Source organism: Erinaceus europaeus, chromosome 14 (genome assembly GCF_950295315.1).
Source record: "Erinaceus europaeus chromosome 14, mEriEur2.1, whole genome shotgun sequence".
In the NCBI taxonomy this organism is placed as follows: domain Eukaryota; kingdom Metazoa; phylum Chordata; class Mammalia; order Eulipotyphla; family Erinaceidae; genus Erinaceus; species Erinaceus europaeus.
The window spans coordinates 69,141,836-69,160,309 of record NC_080175.1 but is presented as its reverse complement, the minus strand read 5'-3'; the positions used below and the strand labels follow the sequence as shown (position 1 = coordinate 69,160,309).

At 34.2% G+C, this 18,474-nt stretch overlaps 1 protein-coding gene across 5 annotated transcripts in view; it reads right to left on the bottom strand.

Annotated features, from left to right (window-relative positions):
• Positions 1-18,474, bottom strand: part of NLGN1 (neuroligin 1) — a 1,020,375-nt gene that overhangs the window by 529,818 nt on the left and 472,083 nt on the right. For 3 of the 5 annotated variants that reach the window (XM_060171976.1, XM_060171975.1, XM_060171973.1), the window contains exons 3-4: positions 15,435-15,494; positions 10,864-11,016 (exon numbers count right to left, since the gene is read on the bottom strand). In XM_060171976.1, coding sequence (XP_060027959.1) covers positions 10,864-11,016; positions 15,435-15,494 — 213 coding nt within the window. The remainder of the gene's footprint in view (positions 1-10,863; positions 11,017-15,434; positions 15,495-18,474) is intronic. The other 2 variants (XM_060171974.1, XM_060171977.1) reach the window with 1 other exon arrangement.

The following is an 18,474-nucleotide window of genomic DNA, read 5'->3' as shown; positions in this document are numbered from 1 at the left end:
CTCCAAAACAACTTGATCTGATACAGAGACAGAGAAAGAGAAATACACCTCACTCCCAGTGTGGTGAGGGCTGTGCTTAAACCTGAATCTTAAATGAGAAAGCAGGTGTACCATCCAGGTGCGTTATCTTGTTGGTGCTCAAAACTGATCATTGTATACCTATGTTTATAGCTGCACAATCTGTAATGGCCAAAACCTGGAAGCACCCTAAGTGCCCAACTACAAATGAGTGGCTGTGAAAATCGTGCTACATATGTGCAATGGACTACTACTCGGCTATTAAGGATGATGAATTAGGGAGTCAGGCGGTAGTGCAGCAGATGAAGCACAGGTGACACAAAGTGCAAGGACCGGAGTAAGGATGCAGGTTAGAGCCCTGGCTCCGCACCTGCAGGGGAGTCACTTCACAAGCGATGAAGCAGGTCTGCAGGTGTCTTTCTCTCCCCCTCTCTGTCTTCCCCTCCTTTCTCCATTTCTCTCTGTGTCCTATCCAACAATGATAACATCAATAACTACAACAATAAAACAAGGGCAACAAAAGGAAACAAATAATTTTTTTAAAGTAAAATAAAATAATTTTAAAAAAGAATGACAAATTCACCCTCCTTGAATGGAGCTTGAAGGAATCATATTAAGTGAGATAAGCCAGAAAGAGAAGGATGGATATGGAGTGATCTCGCTCCTGGGCAGAAGTTGAGAAATAAGAACAGAAAGGGGAAAAACAAAGGAGAACTTAGACTACGTTTGTTGTATTTTGTCAAAAATTGAGAGAGAGAGAAAGAGAGAGAGAGAGAGAGGAGAGGGAGTGCAGGATGTGTGGCTTTCAGGTCCTGTTGTATGATGGTGGAAGAGAATCCCTAAGCTGGGGGTGAGAGTGTTCTGCAGAAAACTGGGAAAGCTTTTACACATGTAATAACAACTGTATTTACTGTCAACCATAAATCCCCTTAATAAACAAAGTAAATGATATTAAAACCAAGAAGAAGTACCACTGTTTTACTTATTTTCAATTAATATGGCAAACACTCTGTACTGGTATGGTTTATTTGACACAAAATAAGTGCTCAAGATATTTCAGAATTCTTGAAAAAAAGGTAAACATCAAAAGCTAGATATAAAAGTTTTAAAATGATTTCTAAATATATAGGGTACCTAGAAGCAAAATAAGTCAAAATAAATAGTTGTAAAACAAACGGAACACCCATGAACAACCAGCCAAAGTTCTCTATCTGCATCAAATGGACTTGGTTTGAGAAATAGGAATGAAGATGGGAGGGATCCCAGGACCATGCACACGACTTACCTATTTTAGCTCCTCAGTGAGCAGAGAACCACAGGACTTTTCAGAATCATTTGATGGCTTTCTCCATCACTTTCTCTCATCCCTTTGTAAAGTCATGCAATGGTGAATTAGCCTCATTACTGATTTTCTTTTTATTTAATGGAGAGATGAGTCTCTTCACCGGTATCAGCTTTTCTCTCCGTACTAAACCATTGCAGACTTCTGCTTTGTAGTTTGGCTTGACTTCTAGCAGTATTTTCCTCTTGCTGATGACTCCTCAACACGAAACCAAGACAGGACTGCTCTCCATCTTCCTGTGGCCAAGTGCTTTGCTATTGCTCTGCATTCAGGATTTCACTTTGAAAATACACCAGAGGACCAGTTTTCAATACCTTTTCTAGGCTACACATCTCTGAATGGTTATCACTGATGCTGAAGTCTATGGCAGATTTTTAATGTCATTCCAGGTTTCCTGAACTATTTTGCTCACTTTCGTTCTCTTTTTTCACCTTTTCTCTCTTTCTTCCTTTTTTATTCCTTTTTAGCAAAAAGTACCTTCTGCTAGGTTCTGGAAAAATCCCTTCCATTCAAGTCAGACTAACCTTTTTGCTGCCAGCCAGGATCGTTTATTTGCTTCCTCTTCTTTTTTAATACCATTATTTATTATTGGATAGAGATAGAAACAGAGAAGGGAGCAGGAGATAGGAAGATAGGCAGAGAGACATTTGCAGCCCTGCTCCACCACTCTGAAGCTTTCCCCCTGCAGGTGGGGACCCGGGGCTTGAACCCGGGCCCTACCGCACTGTGATGTGTATATTTAACCATGTGTGCCAGTGCCTGGTCCTCAGGATCATTTCTTACTACTTAGTTGGAAGGTAAACCTTGCACCCATAAAACCAATTCTGCTTGTTATTTTCCCATGCATTAACTGCTTAATACAGTGGATGATTTGTCAAACAAACTAGAAAATGAACATAGCATTTTATCAGGCTTTCCATTTTCTTGAAGACTGGCATAAGGCTAGGCACCTTATTTAGTAATTTAGAAACACAGTTGCATTGCTTGCTACATGTAACCTCAACTTTAACAAAGTGAAAGAGAGCATTTATTAACAGATGAAAAAGTGTCCATCTTCATTCACTTTAGTTTACTCAGAAATAATCTATTCTTTATGATCTTACTCCCCAAATGCCAGTTGTGTGAATATATAATTGGCTCTTCAAGGACAGACTAACTTTTTCTCCTCCAGAACACACATGTGAATATATAGTAGGGCACTGGCATTTTAGAAATTTACTTACTTATTTATTTCATCTTACAGGAAAGAGATCGACCAGAGTATTATTTTGCTCTCAGATACGAGATGCCAAGGATGGAACTCAAGGTGTTGAGCATGCAAGTCCTATAGTCTACTGATGAATTATCTGCCACTGTCCTGAAATATGGTGATTTTATATTAAAAAAAAACAACACTTATAGGGCAGAGTGGCGGTGTATCCATTAAAGCATACACATGAACATGTGTGAGGACCCTGATCCCCACCAGCAGAGGGGAAGCTTTATGAGAAGTGAAGCAGTGTTGCAGTTGTCTCTCTATCTTACTATCTATCCCCCAACCCATTCCCTCTATCTAAAAAATAAAAGAGTACTTATTTTTTAAAAATATTTAAGTTAGTGATGACTGTGCAAAATAGAAACAAGATTAATAGTGACAAATTATCGTGCCGCTATTTTTTCTTTTAAATCACAACAATTACAAAGACATTAACAAGTCTCCATGCTACTAATTTTTATAGTCAAGTGTGAATCTGATCGCAGGTACCATTTGATACATAATGAGTCTATACAACTATTTCATGTAGTTCTGTCTCTCCTCTTTAGATGATACTATATACATATATAGCAATTGATAAACACATACTTCTATAAAATACTACATTGACTTATTTTTTATTATTATTTCAATGTTCATTTTACCAGAAGAAATAAAGATTTAATATACTTCAAATAAATGATAATTTACCTTTACTTAAATGGGCATAAAATATTACAGTTCATATGGTATCATAAAATATTCCAAATTGCAAATACAATAGTACAGTACTGACAAAAATGAAAGTATTATATTATCCAATTTTATGTTACAAAGCAACAGTAATTAAAACTTTATGGGACTTTACACATGAAAAAATGCTTCTCATCTTTTATTATCAGGGAAAGGCAAACCAATATGACAATGACAGTGAAATATTATCTCTCACCTGCGAGAAAGACCTTTATCTCAGTAGCCAGAAACATTAAATGTTGACAAGATTTTGGGAAAATGAGGGAATTTTGTATATTGTTGGTGTGAATGTAAACTGGTCTAGCCTCTTTGAAAATGAGTATGTATGCTTCAGAATATGATGAAAACAGACTTACTATAAACTACAGCAAATCCATTGCACAGTATCTAGCCAAGGAATACAAAAAACTTTGGATTTAAAAGGATATATGAACTCCTGCTGTTGTGTTCAATGCAATGCTACTTCTAATAAGCAAGGTGTGGGAATAATCACTATGCCCAATGATGGCTGACTGGATAAAGAAGATGTAATACACACATACTACAACAACTACCACTCGATTTTAAGAAAAGATAAAAGCTTTTCATATGAAACAATGTGGGCCAGAATATGGAATATTAGACAAAAAAGAGTTTGAAAGATATATATATCAGAATACTACTCAGTTATTAAAAAACGATGAATTTACTGTCTTCACCTCATCTTTACTGGAGCTTGAAGGAGTCAGATTAAGTTATATAAGCCAGAAGAGAGGGATAAATATGGGATGAACTCACTCATGGGCAGAACATAAGAAACAAGGGCCTAGGGAGTCTGGCGGTAGCGCAGCGGATTAAGCACAGGTGGTGCAAAGCACAAGGATTGGCGGAAGGATCCCAGTTCGCTTCATTGGCAGTGACGCAGGCCTGAAGGTGTCTATCTGGGTTGCATTGGATCTACCTTCTCGTGGTGCATCCCGTGAGTACCCATTCATTGGAAACTGACGATCCTTCCTAGCCCACTGAATCCACATGGATCCCAGTCACTTTCAAAGCCAGCAACAAGCAGCTCCTGACAGCTTTCAACCTGATGCTGTTGACTGGCTACGGAAGAAGGGCAAACACTAGAAGAAGAAGGTGTCCATCTTTCTCTCTCCCCTCTCTTTCTTCCCCTCCTCTCTCCATTTCTCTCTGTGCTATCCAACAACGACGACAACAATAATAACTACAACAATAAAACAACAAGGGCAACAAAAGGGAATAAATAAATATTAAAAAAAAAAAAAAACAAGGGCCGAAAGGGGATCGTAAAACTTGGACTGATTTGGAGTACTGGACCAAAGCCCAAAGCAAAGGACTCTGGAGAAGGGTAGGGGGTGGAGGTTCAGTTCCTGGTGGCTGATGATGGAGAAGAACATACACTGAGGAGGAGTGATTTGCAGACACCAATCATGGCAAGATGAGAAATTGTACCTATGTGCCAATAACTTTACTGCAAATCATTAACCTCAGTAAAAGGAAAAAAGGGAGGGAGGGAGGGAGGGAGGGAAAGAGAGAGAGAGAGAGAGGGAGAGGGAGAGGGAGAGGGAGAGGGAGAGGGAGAGGGAGAGGGAGAGAGAGAGATGCCAAATGTTCTCTGACATATATGGGATATGAGGAAGCAAAGGCAAGGGAATTGACAAAACCAACCCAAAACCATCTTTTAGATTCTGACAACAGTACTGACTTTGTCATAGGGTGGGGACATATACAAAAGTGGTAAACTAAGAATACTGTTCAGGAATTTCAGCCTGTAGATCATAGGTGCAATATGGCAATTTATTTTGAAGAAGTGTAAGAGTACTCCTGAATCTTACATAATGACAGAAAACAATGTTTTCTCATTAAAAATAACCTTATCTAAGACTAGAACACACCCCTTCTCCAGTGTTGCCCCTGACACACTGTCCCCCATGAGATCTGGGATAAGTCCTGACTGGTTCTAAAGATTGGCCTTAGCATTATTAAATGGTGAATCAAGTCCCAGGAAAGGTACTGTAGCCAAAGGAAGTACCCATTAGTTATGGTACAAACATGCCACCACTAAAAGCAATGCATTGCCTGTTCCTTGGTGGACACTCTAGAACACCTTCACTTTGCGTGACTACTGGATATATCAGAGAAAAACATGACCAATGAGAAGATAAAGCAGTATTCATGACTACACCTAGGTAGGCTTTAGCTGAATGCATACTAACATTTAAAATTTTTCAAAGCCATTCACGTCAATTATAAAACACATAGATATCCTGAATAGATAAAATAAGTAATTAAAAAGCACAGACATATGAATCAATGAAAAATAATTGAGACGTAAGAATAAGCCTACACAAATATCAACACTATCCATCACAAAGGAGTCATGGCTATCCAGTGTGAAAAAATTTTCCTTATCAAGTGGCTTGAGGGAAACTGGACAGCTACAAAAAAATAAAATAAATTAATTTCTAAAAAATACAAAAATAAATCCAAAACTTATTACACACAAATAAGATACAAGCAGTGAAATATATGAGACAACTTAGGTTAAATATTCTATGACATCAATGTTAAAGATGTCTTCAAGGACTCAATATTAATGTCAGGGAAATAAAAGCAAAAATAAAATTAAAAGCTACATCAGCTTAAAAGGCATTTTGATTATTTTATTTTTAAATATTTATATATATTTTTTAGTTTATTGGATAGAAATCAAGAGGAAAGTAGAAGATGGAGATAGAGACCTGCAGCACTTCTTTATGGCTCATGAAGCTTCCCCTTTGCAGGTGGGCTTAACCCTGGGCCTTTGAGCATCGTAACATATTCACTCAACTGGTGTGCCACTGCCCATATCCTGTTTAAAAAGGTTTTATTTACAACACAAACATATTACCAAAATGTAAAGTGCTTACTGAATAAGATATATTCATAAGCCACATATGTTTTGAAGTATATAGAGAATTTCTGAAATTCGAAGCATTGTCACCTACCATTAGGAAAATTCCAATTATAATTACAGTGTGATACTGCCACACACTTGTGTGACTGACTCACGCCAAAAAGAATAATACAAGTTAGACTGAAGATGTGGAGCACCAGGACCATCTTAGGTGGCTGGTGGAGACTTAAATTGATGTAATCATTTTAGAAAAATAGTATGAAGCTTCCTAAATAAACCAACCAGGGCAGAGGTAGATAGCATACTGGTTATGAAAACAGACTGTCATGCCTGAGGTTCCGATGGATGTCCCAGGTTCAGTCCCCGGCACCATCATTAAGTCAGAGCTGATTAGTGCTCTGGTAAAAATAATAATAATAAAATAAATAAAATAAAATAAAAAATAAACAGAAATACCATATGATCCAGCAATCTCACTTCTGAGTAGGAAGAAAATGAAATTATTAACTCAAATATTAACCCCATACCACTTCTGCTGTAGCACTATTTATGAAAACTAACATATCAAACAACCGAAGTGACCACCAAGGTAGAAACTATAAGATGAAGTTTGCCATTTTTTTAAAAAAAAAGTGGAAAGAATTTATGCATATTGTATACTGTGTATTAAAACACATTAGATTACTTATCTGTGGGCAATCAGGAAATAAGCTGATTCATGGACAAAACAAAACAAAAATGAATTCATGCTAGTGACAAAAACAGATTTTTATAGGAAGGGAGAAAACGGAGCAAAGCAGACAGTGAGATGGGCTTTAAGGGAAGGGTGAAGGCTTTTCTGTTTTGTCATGAAAAATAAAATATATAATCTGGTGTGTTGGTTTAAAGTTGATTTAAAGAGTAATTCTGTCACAGGTGGTATTTCTTTTCCTACCTAACTCCAGTTTCCTAGTGAACAAAATATTCTCAAAAAAAAAATTTAATGTTTTACACTGAACCCTGGTTGTTAAATAATTTTATGACTAAAACACCACATGTTTATGTAATGCTAACACAAACAAAAAGGTAAATAATTTTCCTTTGGGGTGGCAAAGTCAAATAACACTAATTACACTGCCTGTTTCAGACATCTGATATCTTTAGCCAATCATGAGACAAATTAATTTTATTTGCCAGTTCGCACACTCACTGGATACCACAATGCATGGCGTTCACACCAAAACGTCTAAATCGAAACAAGATTCCCGGGAGTGGTAGTGCAGTGGGTTACTGCACATGGCACAAAGCACAAGGACTGGCATAAGGATCCTGGTTCAAGCTCCCGGCTCCCCACCTGCAGAGGAGTCGCTTCACAGACAGTGAAGCAGGTCTGCAGGTGTCTATCTTTCTCTTGTCCTCCTGTCCTCTCTTCACTTCTCTCTGTCCTGTCCAACAACAACAACATCAACAACAATAAAACAAAGGCAACAAAAGGGAATAAATAAATAAATAAATATATTTTTTTTAAAAGTTAAAAAAAAAAACAAGATTCCCTGTGATGTGGGATCAAATATTATTTCAGTTTAATTTCCAGCACTTTATCATGTGAAAGTTAAAGAGCAATACTTTTGAATTCCATACCTAACAAATACCTCTTATCTTGTCATATAGGAATATGATTTGTAAACACAGAAACAAACTACAGGTTTTTTGTTGTTATTGTTATTGCTGTTGTTGTTGCAGTTGTCATGTTACAGTTTTTAATCTGATTGAGACCAAGTAAAATGTGTTGGAACACATATGTTTATCATGTATTTTTCATAGATTAGTCAAATTTAAATACATTTTCACAAGGTTCAATACACGTTAGAAAGTAAGTCATCTTAATTCACCCGATTTAGAATGGATGTTCCAGAAGTTTCTCAAATAAGATTTTGTACCATATCATATTAAGAAGAGTTCTAAAAGGGACAAGTGATTCTTAGTGTTGTTTCTCAGCATATGATGTGATCAAGAAGAACAAAGGAGTCAAGGAAAGCTTCGGTCCTAAAAGGTTTCAGTAGAGTCAGAATAAACATTGAACAGAGAGTAAATACCACACACCATCAAAAAACACTTATGTCACTGTACAGACTAAGCAGTTGTCTGAGTTCTTCATATTTTAGCTTCATATTTGTCTTTCCTTTTACAACTGATTCATACAGAGTCTGGTGTATAAGTAAAGGTTATCGGCATCAACATAGGATTCAAAGTGGATCAGACAGGTCCTCCTCCATTTTGAATTTGTTAAAAATGCACAAATCTTATGTCTATAACCAAACATTTTTTCTCTTACGTTAAGTAACTGCAATCAGTAATAACCAATGCAACAGAAAGAGTGGCCATTTTTTTAAAAATTTAAAATGTATTTATTTTATTTGATAGAACAGAGAAAACTTGAGAAGGAGGGCATATAGAATGGGAGAGAGAGACAGAGAAACACCTGTAGCACTGTTTGACCACTGATGAGGCTTTCCATCTGCAGGTGGAGACTGGGGTCCTGAGCCTGGATCCTTATGCATGGTAATACATGCACTTAACCTGGTGTGACACCACTGGCCTCCTCCATATAATATTTTTAATTAAAATGAATATATCTGACTATTTGTGCACTTAAGTCCTTTAAAATGTTGTTACTACATCTTGGGATCCATTTTTAAATTTTCACTTGACAAACCAGTAACCATATGAGGATTTTTAATTTGAGAAATTTAGAAAACTGAGCAAATAATAATAAAAGAGGTTAACCCTATACAGTAGTATAATAAAAAATAATAGAGTTATTAATGATCCTTATATCAAAATATTAAGTAATGAATTATACTAAGATAATTTAAAGGTTAATTCACAAAGATTTATACAAACAGCTTTTTCTACAACTGTTAATGTGCTTAATTTTCACTAGTATGAAGACACTTTTCCTGTTCACTAAAATGCTAAAAACATCTGGAGCAATGTCTGATTAGATAACTGGAGACCACTAAATTGTACTTGAACAATGCTATATAAATATTTTGTATCTTCATTGATAAAGTATATTAACTTACTCACCAATAGAACATCTAAAATAAAACACTAGAAGAAGTCATGATTTTTCTTTTACATTTCTAAAATGTCTTCCCAAGACATTCAAATTTGATTGACAAGAACTATTCTTTTTTTTTTTTTTTTTCTCCTCCAGGGTTATTGCTGGGCTCGGTGCCTGCACCATGAATCCACCGCTCCTGGAGGCCATTTTTTCCCCTTTTTGTTGCCCTAGTTGTTGCAGCCTAGTTGCGGTTATTATTGCCATTGTTGACGTTGCTTTGTTGTTGGATAGAAGAGAGAGAAATGGAGAGAGGAGGGGAAGACAGAGAGAAGGGGAGAGAAAGATAGACACCTGCAGACCTGCTTCACCGCCCGTGAAGCGACTCCCCTGCAGGTGGGGAGCGGGGGGCTCGAACCGGGATCCTTAGTCCCTGCGCTTTGCGCCACGTGCACTTAACCCACTGCGCCACCGCCCGACCCCCAAGAACTATTCTTTTTATGGTGTCAGATTATCATGTTAGCATATGTTCACAATGGCTAAAATATATGAACTATTATTTAATAAAACAAATTTACCTTTCAAATTATTGAGTAAATAATTTAAGTGTGATAACTCTCTGTCCATAATACATCATAACAGTTTAAGTGTAAAGTATGACATACAATTTTGGGAACAAAGAGTCAGAGAAGTAAATTAGTATTTCATGATAAACTCCGCTTCTTGAACAAACACTACTAGCTAAAACATGATTGTACAAGTATTTAATAAATGGCATAGTAGTTTACCCACTCTATTGTAATAATTTTATTAAAAGAACAACATACAAATAGAATATCAACTTTGACCCACCAATATTGGTATTACACAAAATGAAATACCTATTTCAGACTACTTGACACGTTATCTTGTGAATTAAATGTCTCTGTAATTTCACTGTAAACCCAGGATGTCTGCTTTAAATTTTGTCTTGCATGTTGCATACATTATTGAATTAAACTCATCACTATGAAATAAATGCATGTTTCCAAAACAAACTATTCTATCAAAACATATCTTGACAAGAATATTTCTAATTGTGTTTTGACAAATTAACAAATGATAACCTACACTGCAGTTTCCATCAATCATTGCCCACCAGTTCATGCACATATTCTTGAGAATATAAACATGATTCTTATACTCGTATGATAAATCTCAGATTCATTTTTATGACATTATAAGAAAGGAAAATATCAATAAAATAAAATGCTTGTTCAGCAAACAATTTTTCAGAGAGACACTGTTATTGTTGTGTTTTATATTTGTATAAAGAGAAACCAGAAAGAACATTCCTCAAAATATAACTAATCCCATGACACTCATTTTCAAATCGTAAAATAGCCTAAACTGTCTTTTCCCAAGTAAATTAAGAATGGTTTCAGGATGTTTGGTGAACATAAAAAAATTTGGTTCAAAATAACCACTTATAAAGCAACAGGTGAACCAATGCAAAGCTAAATAAATCGTGTCAAAATAAAACTATCACATACTTTAAGCATTAATGGTAAAAACAAAAGTTAATAGAGACTTCTTACCAAGTACCCCAAGCCGATAGTTGACTGTGATGACGATCACATTGCCATAACTTGCCAAGACACTCCCATCATATAAATTTCCAGTACCTTCCATATATGAACCTCCATGGATATACACCATCACAGGCTTGGGACCCCCGCTGTCCCGAATATCTGAAAAACAAATAGTTGGCAAGTGTTCTTATGCTTAATAAGCACACATTAATAAAGTAGATAATTCATTTTCCACGTTGGGGTGGGGGGACAAGGGCAAGATTTTAATATAGTTCTTTCAATTGCTGCTTTTTTTTTTTTTTTTTTTTGGTTAAAGTGTTTCTTAAGCAACCACTATTGGAGAAAAAAATCAATAGGTCCACTGTATTTTATCTAAACTTTGGCTTAAAATTAGAAAGTGAATTATGGAACATGCGTATATTGTGATTAGGTGTGAATTTTAGTACTTTTAAATTGATTTCTAAAGTAACTGTACAAAGGAAATAATAGAATGATAATGATTCTTAGACCTACTTTATAAAAATACTATATGCCTCCTAGAATTTATGAATAATAAATTAAGGACAATGATTATCACTCCTATTATGAGTAAAGTACTATAAAGATTTGAATTAAGCATACCATAACTGCATTAAATAAACAATTGCAACTCTAGGTTATATATTTCCAGAAGTTCCATTTCACTTAAGTACTGTCAGAGGAATGTTTAGGCAGCAAAAGCATACCTATATATTTCTGCTGCATTTATGGATCTGCCACTTTAAATTAAACATATATAGGTAAACTGGTAAATATGCGAATTCTATCATATCTAACCTTGACCTTAAAAGAAAAACACAGACTGAGTTATCCTTTTTTTCACTTTTAGTTCTAACACATTAAGCACATTATTCAGCTTCATTTTAACTCTATGGTCTGGTGAGACAGGATACTGCTAAATTCAAATAAAGAATACAAAAATTAGTGTGGTGGTAAAATGGTTTTATAAGTTTTGTTTGCTTACTACAAAGAGAGAGAAGTAGAAGAAAGGGAGGGGAGGAGGAGGGAGATGGAGGGAGGGGAGCAGGAGAAGAAGAAGGAAGAAGAAGAGGAAGAGGAGAAGGAAGAGGAGGAGGAGAGAGAGGAGGAGGAGAACAGGGGTACTATCAGTTCTGACATGGGGGTGCCTGAAAATCAGATCTGAGAGGCTTGCACAAGAGTGTAAGTCTTATGCTCTAATACTGAACGATTTCCTTATCCTTTGAATAATACAGCTCTGAATTTTAATCACATTGATCACTTTTCTAATATACTACCCCCCCATTATGTAGTTTTTAGAAAGGATCAAGAAATAATATATTGTTTCAAGAAATATATTATGTAAGATAATCTAAGATAAACTTAAGTATTATTAAAATGCACTAGTGACTATAAAAATGTTAAACCACATACTAGCAAACATGGTTTTAACTAACAAAAATTATATGTATCTAAGAATATTAATTTGTGTTGTTAGATTATTACTATGACATATTAACCCCAAATGTCTTACACTTATAAATTTCCTCATGTAGGCTAGTGAGTTAACACAGTTGTTATTTAAAAAGATTTTCATGCTGGAGGAAGCAAACGTTCAGGGTAATTTAACAGTGCTCTAATAAAAATAATATTGAGGTGGTCCGGGAGGTGGCACAGTGGATAAAGCATTGGACTCTCAAGCATGAGGTTCTGACTTCAATCCCTGGCAGCACATGTGCCAGAATGATGTCTGTTTTTTTTTCTCTCTCTCTCTCTCTATCCTCCTATCTTTCTCATTAATAAATGCATTAAATATTTAAAAATAATATTGAAAAAATAAATTAAAAACTTATCAAGTATAATATTTTTCTTATAATTCCAGAATTAAAATTTCAATGCCTCTGCTTTTGACATTTTTTAATTTTAACTCTCCAACTCCCTTATGATTATCTTAACCCTCAAAATTAAATCAAATGTACAATGTAAATTAATTAAAAAATGGATTACTGCTTAGAGGCTGCATTATATTTCTGTAAAATGAACGAGTAGAAATATATCCATTTTTCACTATTAAAATGATTTCCTGAAAAAAAATTGTTTTAGAAATTTCAGCTCAGTCTCTTTGACCAGATCATCAAATTGAGTAATGGCTTACTGAAGAACTCAGAGATTCTTTATCAAATACTGTTTTAACTATGACTTAGTATCAGTATGGAGCATGACCATGACCCACTCCCACCTCACCTCTGGAGCTGTACTTGAGAAAAGTGTCTTATTTTTCATTGTTGAGAGGAAGACACTTTGGCATAAGAAACCATTCACTGGGCACAGCTACATTTAGGAGAAAAAAAATCTTAATTTACTTTTTCTTTAACTGTTGGGAGGAAAAATGTATTTATTCATTTAAAAATATGGGAGGGAGGGGTCCTATAGAGATATTAAACTTATACAGAGAAAGCAATCCCTTTGGTGTTAAAATGCCCTCCTTAAATGCCTGATTGCTGCATACAATTTTAGCTTATTTTTCATATATGGCTGGCACTGAAGAAGCAATAATAAATTATTAAACTGAAATCATTAACTGACTGTTCACAGCAGACACTGTACTCTGCTAATTGTATGCTTGGAGGTAGCACAGAGGGAGGCTGTATCAGAATTCTTCTTTAATTAAAATTACATAAAATTACAAAGCACCAACTGTGAACAGTAATGAAATCTTGGTAAAACCATTCTGTTCACCTGGAAAACAATACAGGCACACATTGAGAAGACCTGCCACATTTTATTTCTAATAAGAGCACAAAATGGACATTTTCAGAAAACACTGAAATATTAAAAAAAATTTATTGTCTGGTGAGATGGGATACTCACCTATCAAGAGTTGCATGTTTTTACTTTTCTTTGAAATTTGAATTTGAATTAATTAATTATTAAAAGTTTGGGTGATTATAATGATTAATTTGTATTTTTTCTTAATTTATAGATTTCAGTCCTATCTGATAAGTAAAAATACATAAAGTAATTATTTACTAAAATGACATGTTTCATGTAGTCAAATGATTATTTAAGCACTGTAAAAATATTGGGCCCAGAAGACAACTCGGCATTAGAACATAGAGACTTTAGAACATTAGAACAGATATTTGTCTGCTTGAGACACTGGAGACCCTAGGTACAATCCCTGGCACTCTCATGTGCCAGAGATGAACAGTGCTCTAGTCTCTTTCTCTCTTATAAAAATAAATATTTTTAAAAGGACTACAAAAATGTTAACATCTAGGTGAGATTTTACTTCACCTTTGTAATATAATTACCTATGGTGAGATAGTTTATTAAATATTTATCTCGATGAAAAAAAAAAGTTTGGTAAAGATACATTCACTCATAGTTGTAATTCATGGGGTTAGAAATGCCACTGATTTGCTTGTAGATGAGTTCATTCTAGCAAATCTTTGTCAATATATTATTAACGTCTTTGGAGATTTCATTTCTAAAGTTTTGAAAATCATTGCAAAGGTAAGGTTTATATTCATCACTCTGAAAATATAGTGGAAAGAGAACGGCAAAGAAGTCAAAGAAGAAGGAAGAAAGCAAACTCTAATGGGGACTATTGAATAAAATGAACTGAGAGAAGCGAAGGTCTTCTGGAGACCCTCAGCTAACATGGGGGCAAAGAACACCATGGGATTAGAAACATGATATTAATCTAATGAGCACTTAATTTTTTTTTATAAATTAAAATTTCATGTCAAAAGAAAGTTGGAAAGAAAACAATTCTTATTTAATGAAGTAGGGCTGTTTTCATATGGGTGGCAATACTGAAATATTATGGGTGGAAACAAATGTTTTTATTCGTCAACCTAGAAACTATTTTATTTTAAAATTAAAGTGTATTTGTAGTCTCTGTTCAAAAATACTTTAACTTACACCAAAGATACTATTTGAGCCTAGAATACTTTAGTGATCTTTCAGTATTTACTGATTATCTAATTAGGAGGAATAATTATCAATATACTATCATTTATTTGTGTGATATTTAAGCAACAGAAAACAGTATTTCCTTAAACTCTATTGCTCAAGAAACACTTTATATAAGATTTTACTTTGTCCTTCATTTGTTTGGGTGTGGGGTTCTTCTAAACAAATATAAAATGTAAAACTGAAACACACTTTTGTGGTGGGGAAATATTTACATATATTAGATAACATGCAAGATGGGAACAGAGAGACTATAGGGGAGAGGTTGTTAGTTAAAAGAATATGGACAAATTTCAGTCAAAACGTGGGATGAAACATATCAAAAGCCAATTCAAGAAAACAAAAATAAAACTCTCTTTAAAAACATTTATGGTTGGCATCAAAATGAAAAACTTAACATTCATTTTTTTAAAAAATTAAAAATGCATATCTATATGTAACAACAAGCAAGAAGACAAAACATGTCAAAAAAGTATTTAAAAAAACAACTCTTCAAAAAAAGAAAAGACAAGAAGAAGAAAAAAAGAAAAATAAAATAGAAAGGGGTGGAAAAAGTGATTGAGGTCCTTGTCATGCATATAGATTTGGTGTAAAAAAAATACCTTCATCTTCAGCACCGTCATTATCACCTAAATCATCTGTCTGTTTCTTTGTAAGGGGACCTAGGATTGAGAACGGAGAAATGGAAGGAAAAAAAAGACAATTCAAGAATAAACAAGACTGAGGGGGAAAAATAAATGTAAATACCAAAATTCTCAAGGATATTTCCAAAAACAACTAGGGAAATGGTTACATCAAAGTGGGTTACCTATTTTAAGAAAAAAAAATAGCCATTCCCCCCAAAACTTGGCATAGAAGATTTGATTTTTGGCTACATTCAGCATAAAAATATATTTTAAAAAAACACACCATGATTTGAAACTCAAGACATAAGTAAAGGAAATGCATTTTTAAAAATACCCATTGTATGAAAAAAATAAACAGTTTATTAGCTGAAAGAGCGTAATTTATTCAGTGTCTGTTCTAATTAAAATTGGTGACAATAATAAAGAAAGTAGGCCAAACTCATTCTTTAATTTGGAACATCATAATAACATTAGGGAAAACAGATATAAGCATTCGGGGGTGTTTTTTTTTATTATTATTGTCCTGTTTCTTGCAAGAGCATTAACATTTGGGTCTCATACATTTTAATATCATAGATTTTAAGGTCTGTGACTTTTAAAATTACTTGTCATGGCATAAATATTTCCCCAAGTGTTCTGATAAAAAATTAGCTGTGGGTTAAACATTTTCAGCCTGCACCAATGTATGAAGAGATAACCTCATCACTCAATAGAGCAGAGGCACCATCATTTGAAGCCACTGTTTAGCTCAGAAGGTAGTTACAAAGTCAGGGCTTACACTTCATAATCAATTTAGAAATATAATACAATTATGCCCTAGTGCAGTGTTATGCCCAGCATAGTTATTTATAATGGGATCATGGTTTAGGATAATAATTATATTAAAACACTGTGAATGTTTAATAAATGTTTTATTATCCTAAACAATACTAATTTGGTAGCAGAAGAGAGCAAATCAAAGGGGAAGTCAAAGGCCATATGAAAGTAATTTTGTGTCACATAACTGACATATTCAGCACACGAAAAAAGCAAGTGAAGCCAGCATTTCTTTTTGTTTCTACAACCATTTAATTCGTATGACAATTCATAATCCTCATGCAAAAAGCAATCAACACAGAACACAGAAGTAAAAAGACACAGCCAACCACATAGCAGTAAGCAACAGAATTTTGTCATGCATAAAGTCAGTCACAGAAAAAGGAAGAGGAAAATAACTGGAAATATTGATCCTATTTATATATATAAAAAAGAAAGAAGCAAGCATTAACTCTAACCACAGTTCATAGGACAGGACTCCTACACATTTTGAGAAAGAGTTCAGTGATTACTACTCATTATGTTTACAATCAAAACTACAACTAGTTACAACCCTCTAAGAATAAAAAGCACTACCCCATAAAACATGAAATACAACATAGCTGTACTCCATCAATTCAGAAAGACAGTCTTGAAAAATACTAACAACTGGAAACAATCAAAAGACTGGAAATGGAGAAACTGATGTAATATAGGACCCCCTTCTCTACCTCAATTGTAAGGTCATAATTTGAAGGTCATACAGAATACAGACAGAAGAGGTGTACACAATAAATTAAGTGTTATGCTTCTACAGTCATTCCTGCAAGAAATCACCCCATTAAAGGAAAACCTAGATAATAAAAGCAACAGTCCATGTTAATTGACGCTTATTTGAATGTCAGCGAAATCTACATTTCTTTTATATGAGCCTGTTCAAATGTTAAAATACCTCCAGTCTTATGCAATGAGTATTCAATGATATTGCTACATTTCTGGAACAATACAAATATTTAGAATTTTAAAATAGTTCTGATAACAATTATATTTGAAATATTTCAAATCTTAAAACACCATGCAAAATATTATTTAGAAATTTTAATATTCATTTTTAAAAATTTTTCTATAGTCACTAAGAACAAAGGAGGGACAGATAAATCAAATATACTGTCTCACATTTCTATTTTAAGAATATCATATAGGAGTTATGGATTTATTTACTGGTTAAAATCAGAGAATTAGAGTAATGGGCTATATTGTTGCAAAACCACTTCTAGTATATGTATATATATATATGTACATGTACATGTATATGTATATACATATATATATATATAATGAGATATCAACACTCGACTCTCTCAAATAGATAGGCAAAGAGTAAAGAAATAATAGAATTAAATGAAGATATTGACATACTAGACCTATTGCACGCTTTCAGAGCCTTCCACCCGAAGAAACTGGAATACACATTCTTTTCTAGTCCACAGGGGACATTCTCAAGGATAGACCATATGTTAGGCCAAAAAGATAGTGTCAGCAAATTCAAACGCATTGAAATAATCCCAAGCATATTCTCAGACCATGGTGCAATCAAACTAATACTTAAGGACAAGGAAAAAAATTAGTAAAAGTCCCAAAATATGGAAATACACTGCCTAATAGTTCAAAGAGAAAATTAAGGAAGAAATCAAAATGTTCCAAGAATTAAATGAAAATGAAGACACCAGCTATCAAAATATTTGGGAAATAACTAAAGCAGTACTAAGAGGGAAAGTCATAATCATAAAGCCACAGATTAGAAAACATGAAAAAAACTCAAGCAACCTGGCTACATACTTTAAGGCTTTAGCAACAGTAGAACAAAGGAGCCCTAAAGGACTGAAATAATTAAAGGGAGGGCAGAAATAAATAACACCACCTTTATAAGCATTGTGCATGTATGTGAGAGAGAAAGAGAAAGATAAAGAGATATAGATAGATAGATAGATAGATAGATAGATAGATAGATAGATAGATAGATAGATGATAGATATGGTAAAGAGAAAAATAATGACACAGTTTTGCTTTAACTTCTTATATTTGCTCTAACTTAATATAGTCAAGAAATTAATTCTTAACTATATTAAGTACTTACTCTATCAACTAAATTTTTGTTGTCCAATCACCAGCTCACTGATGAGCTGATGTCGAAGTTGTAGGATAGGACAGAGAGAAATGG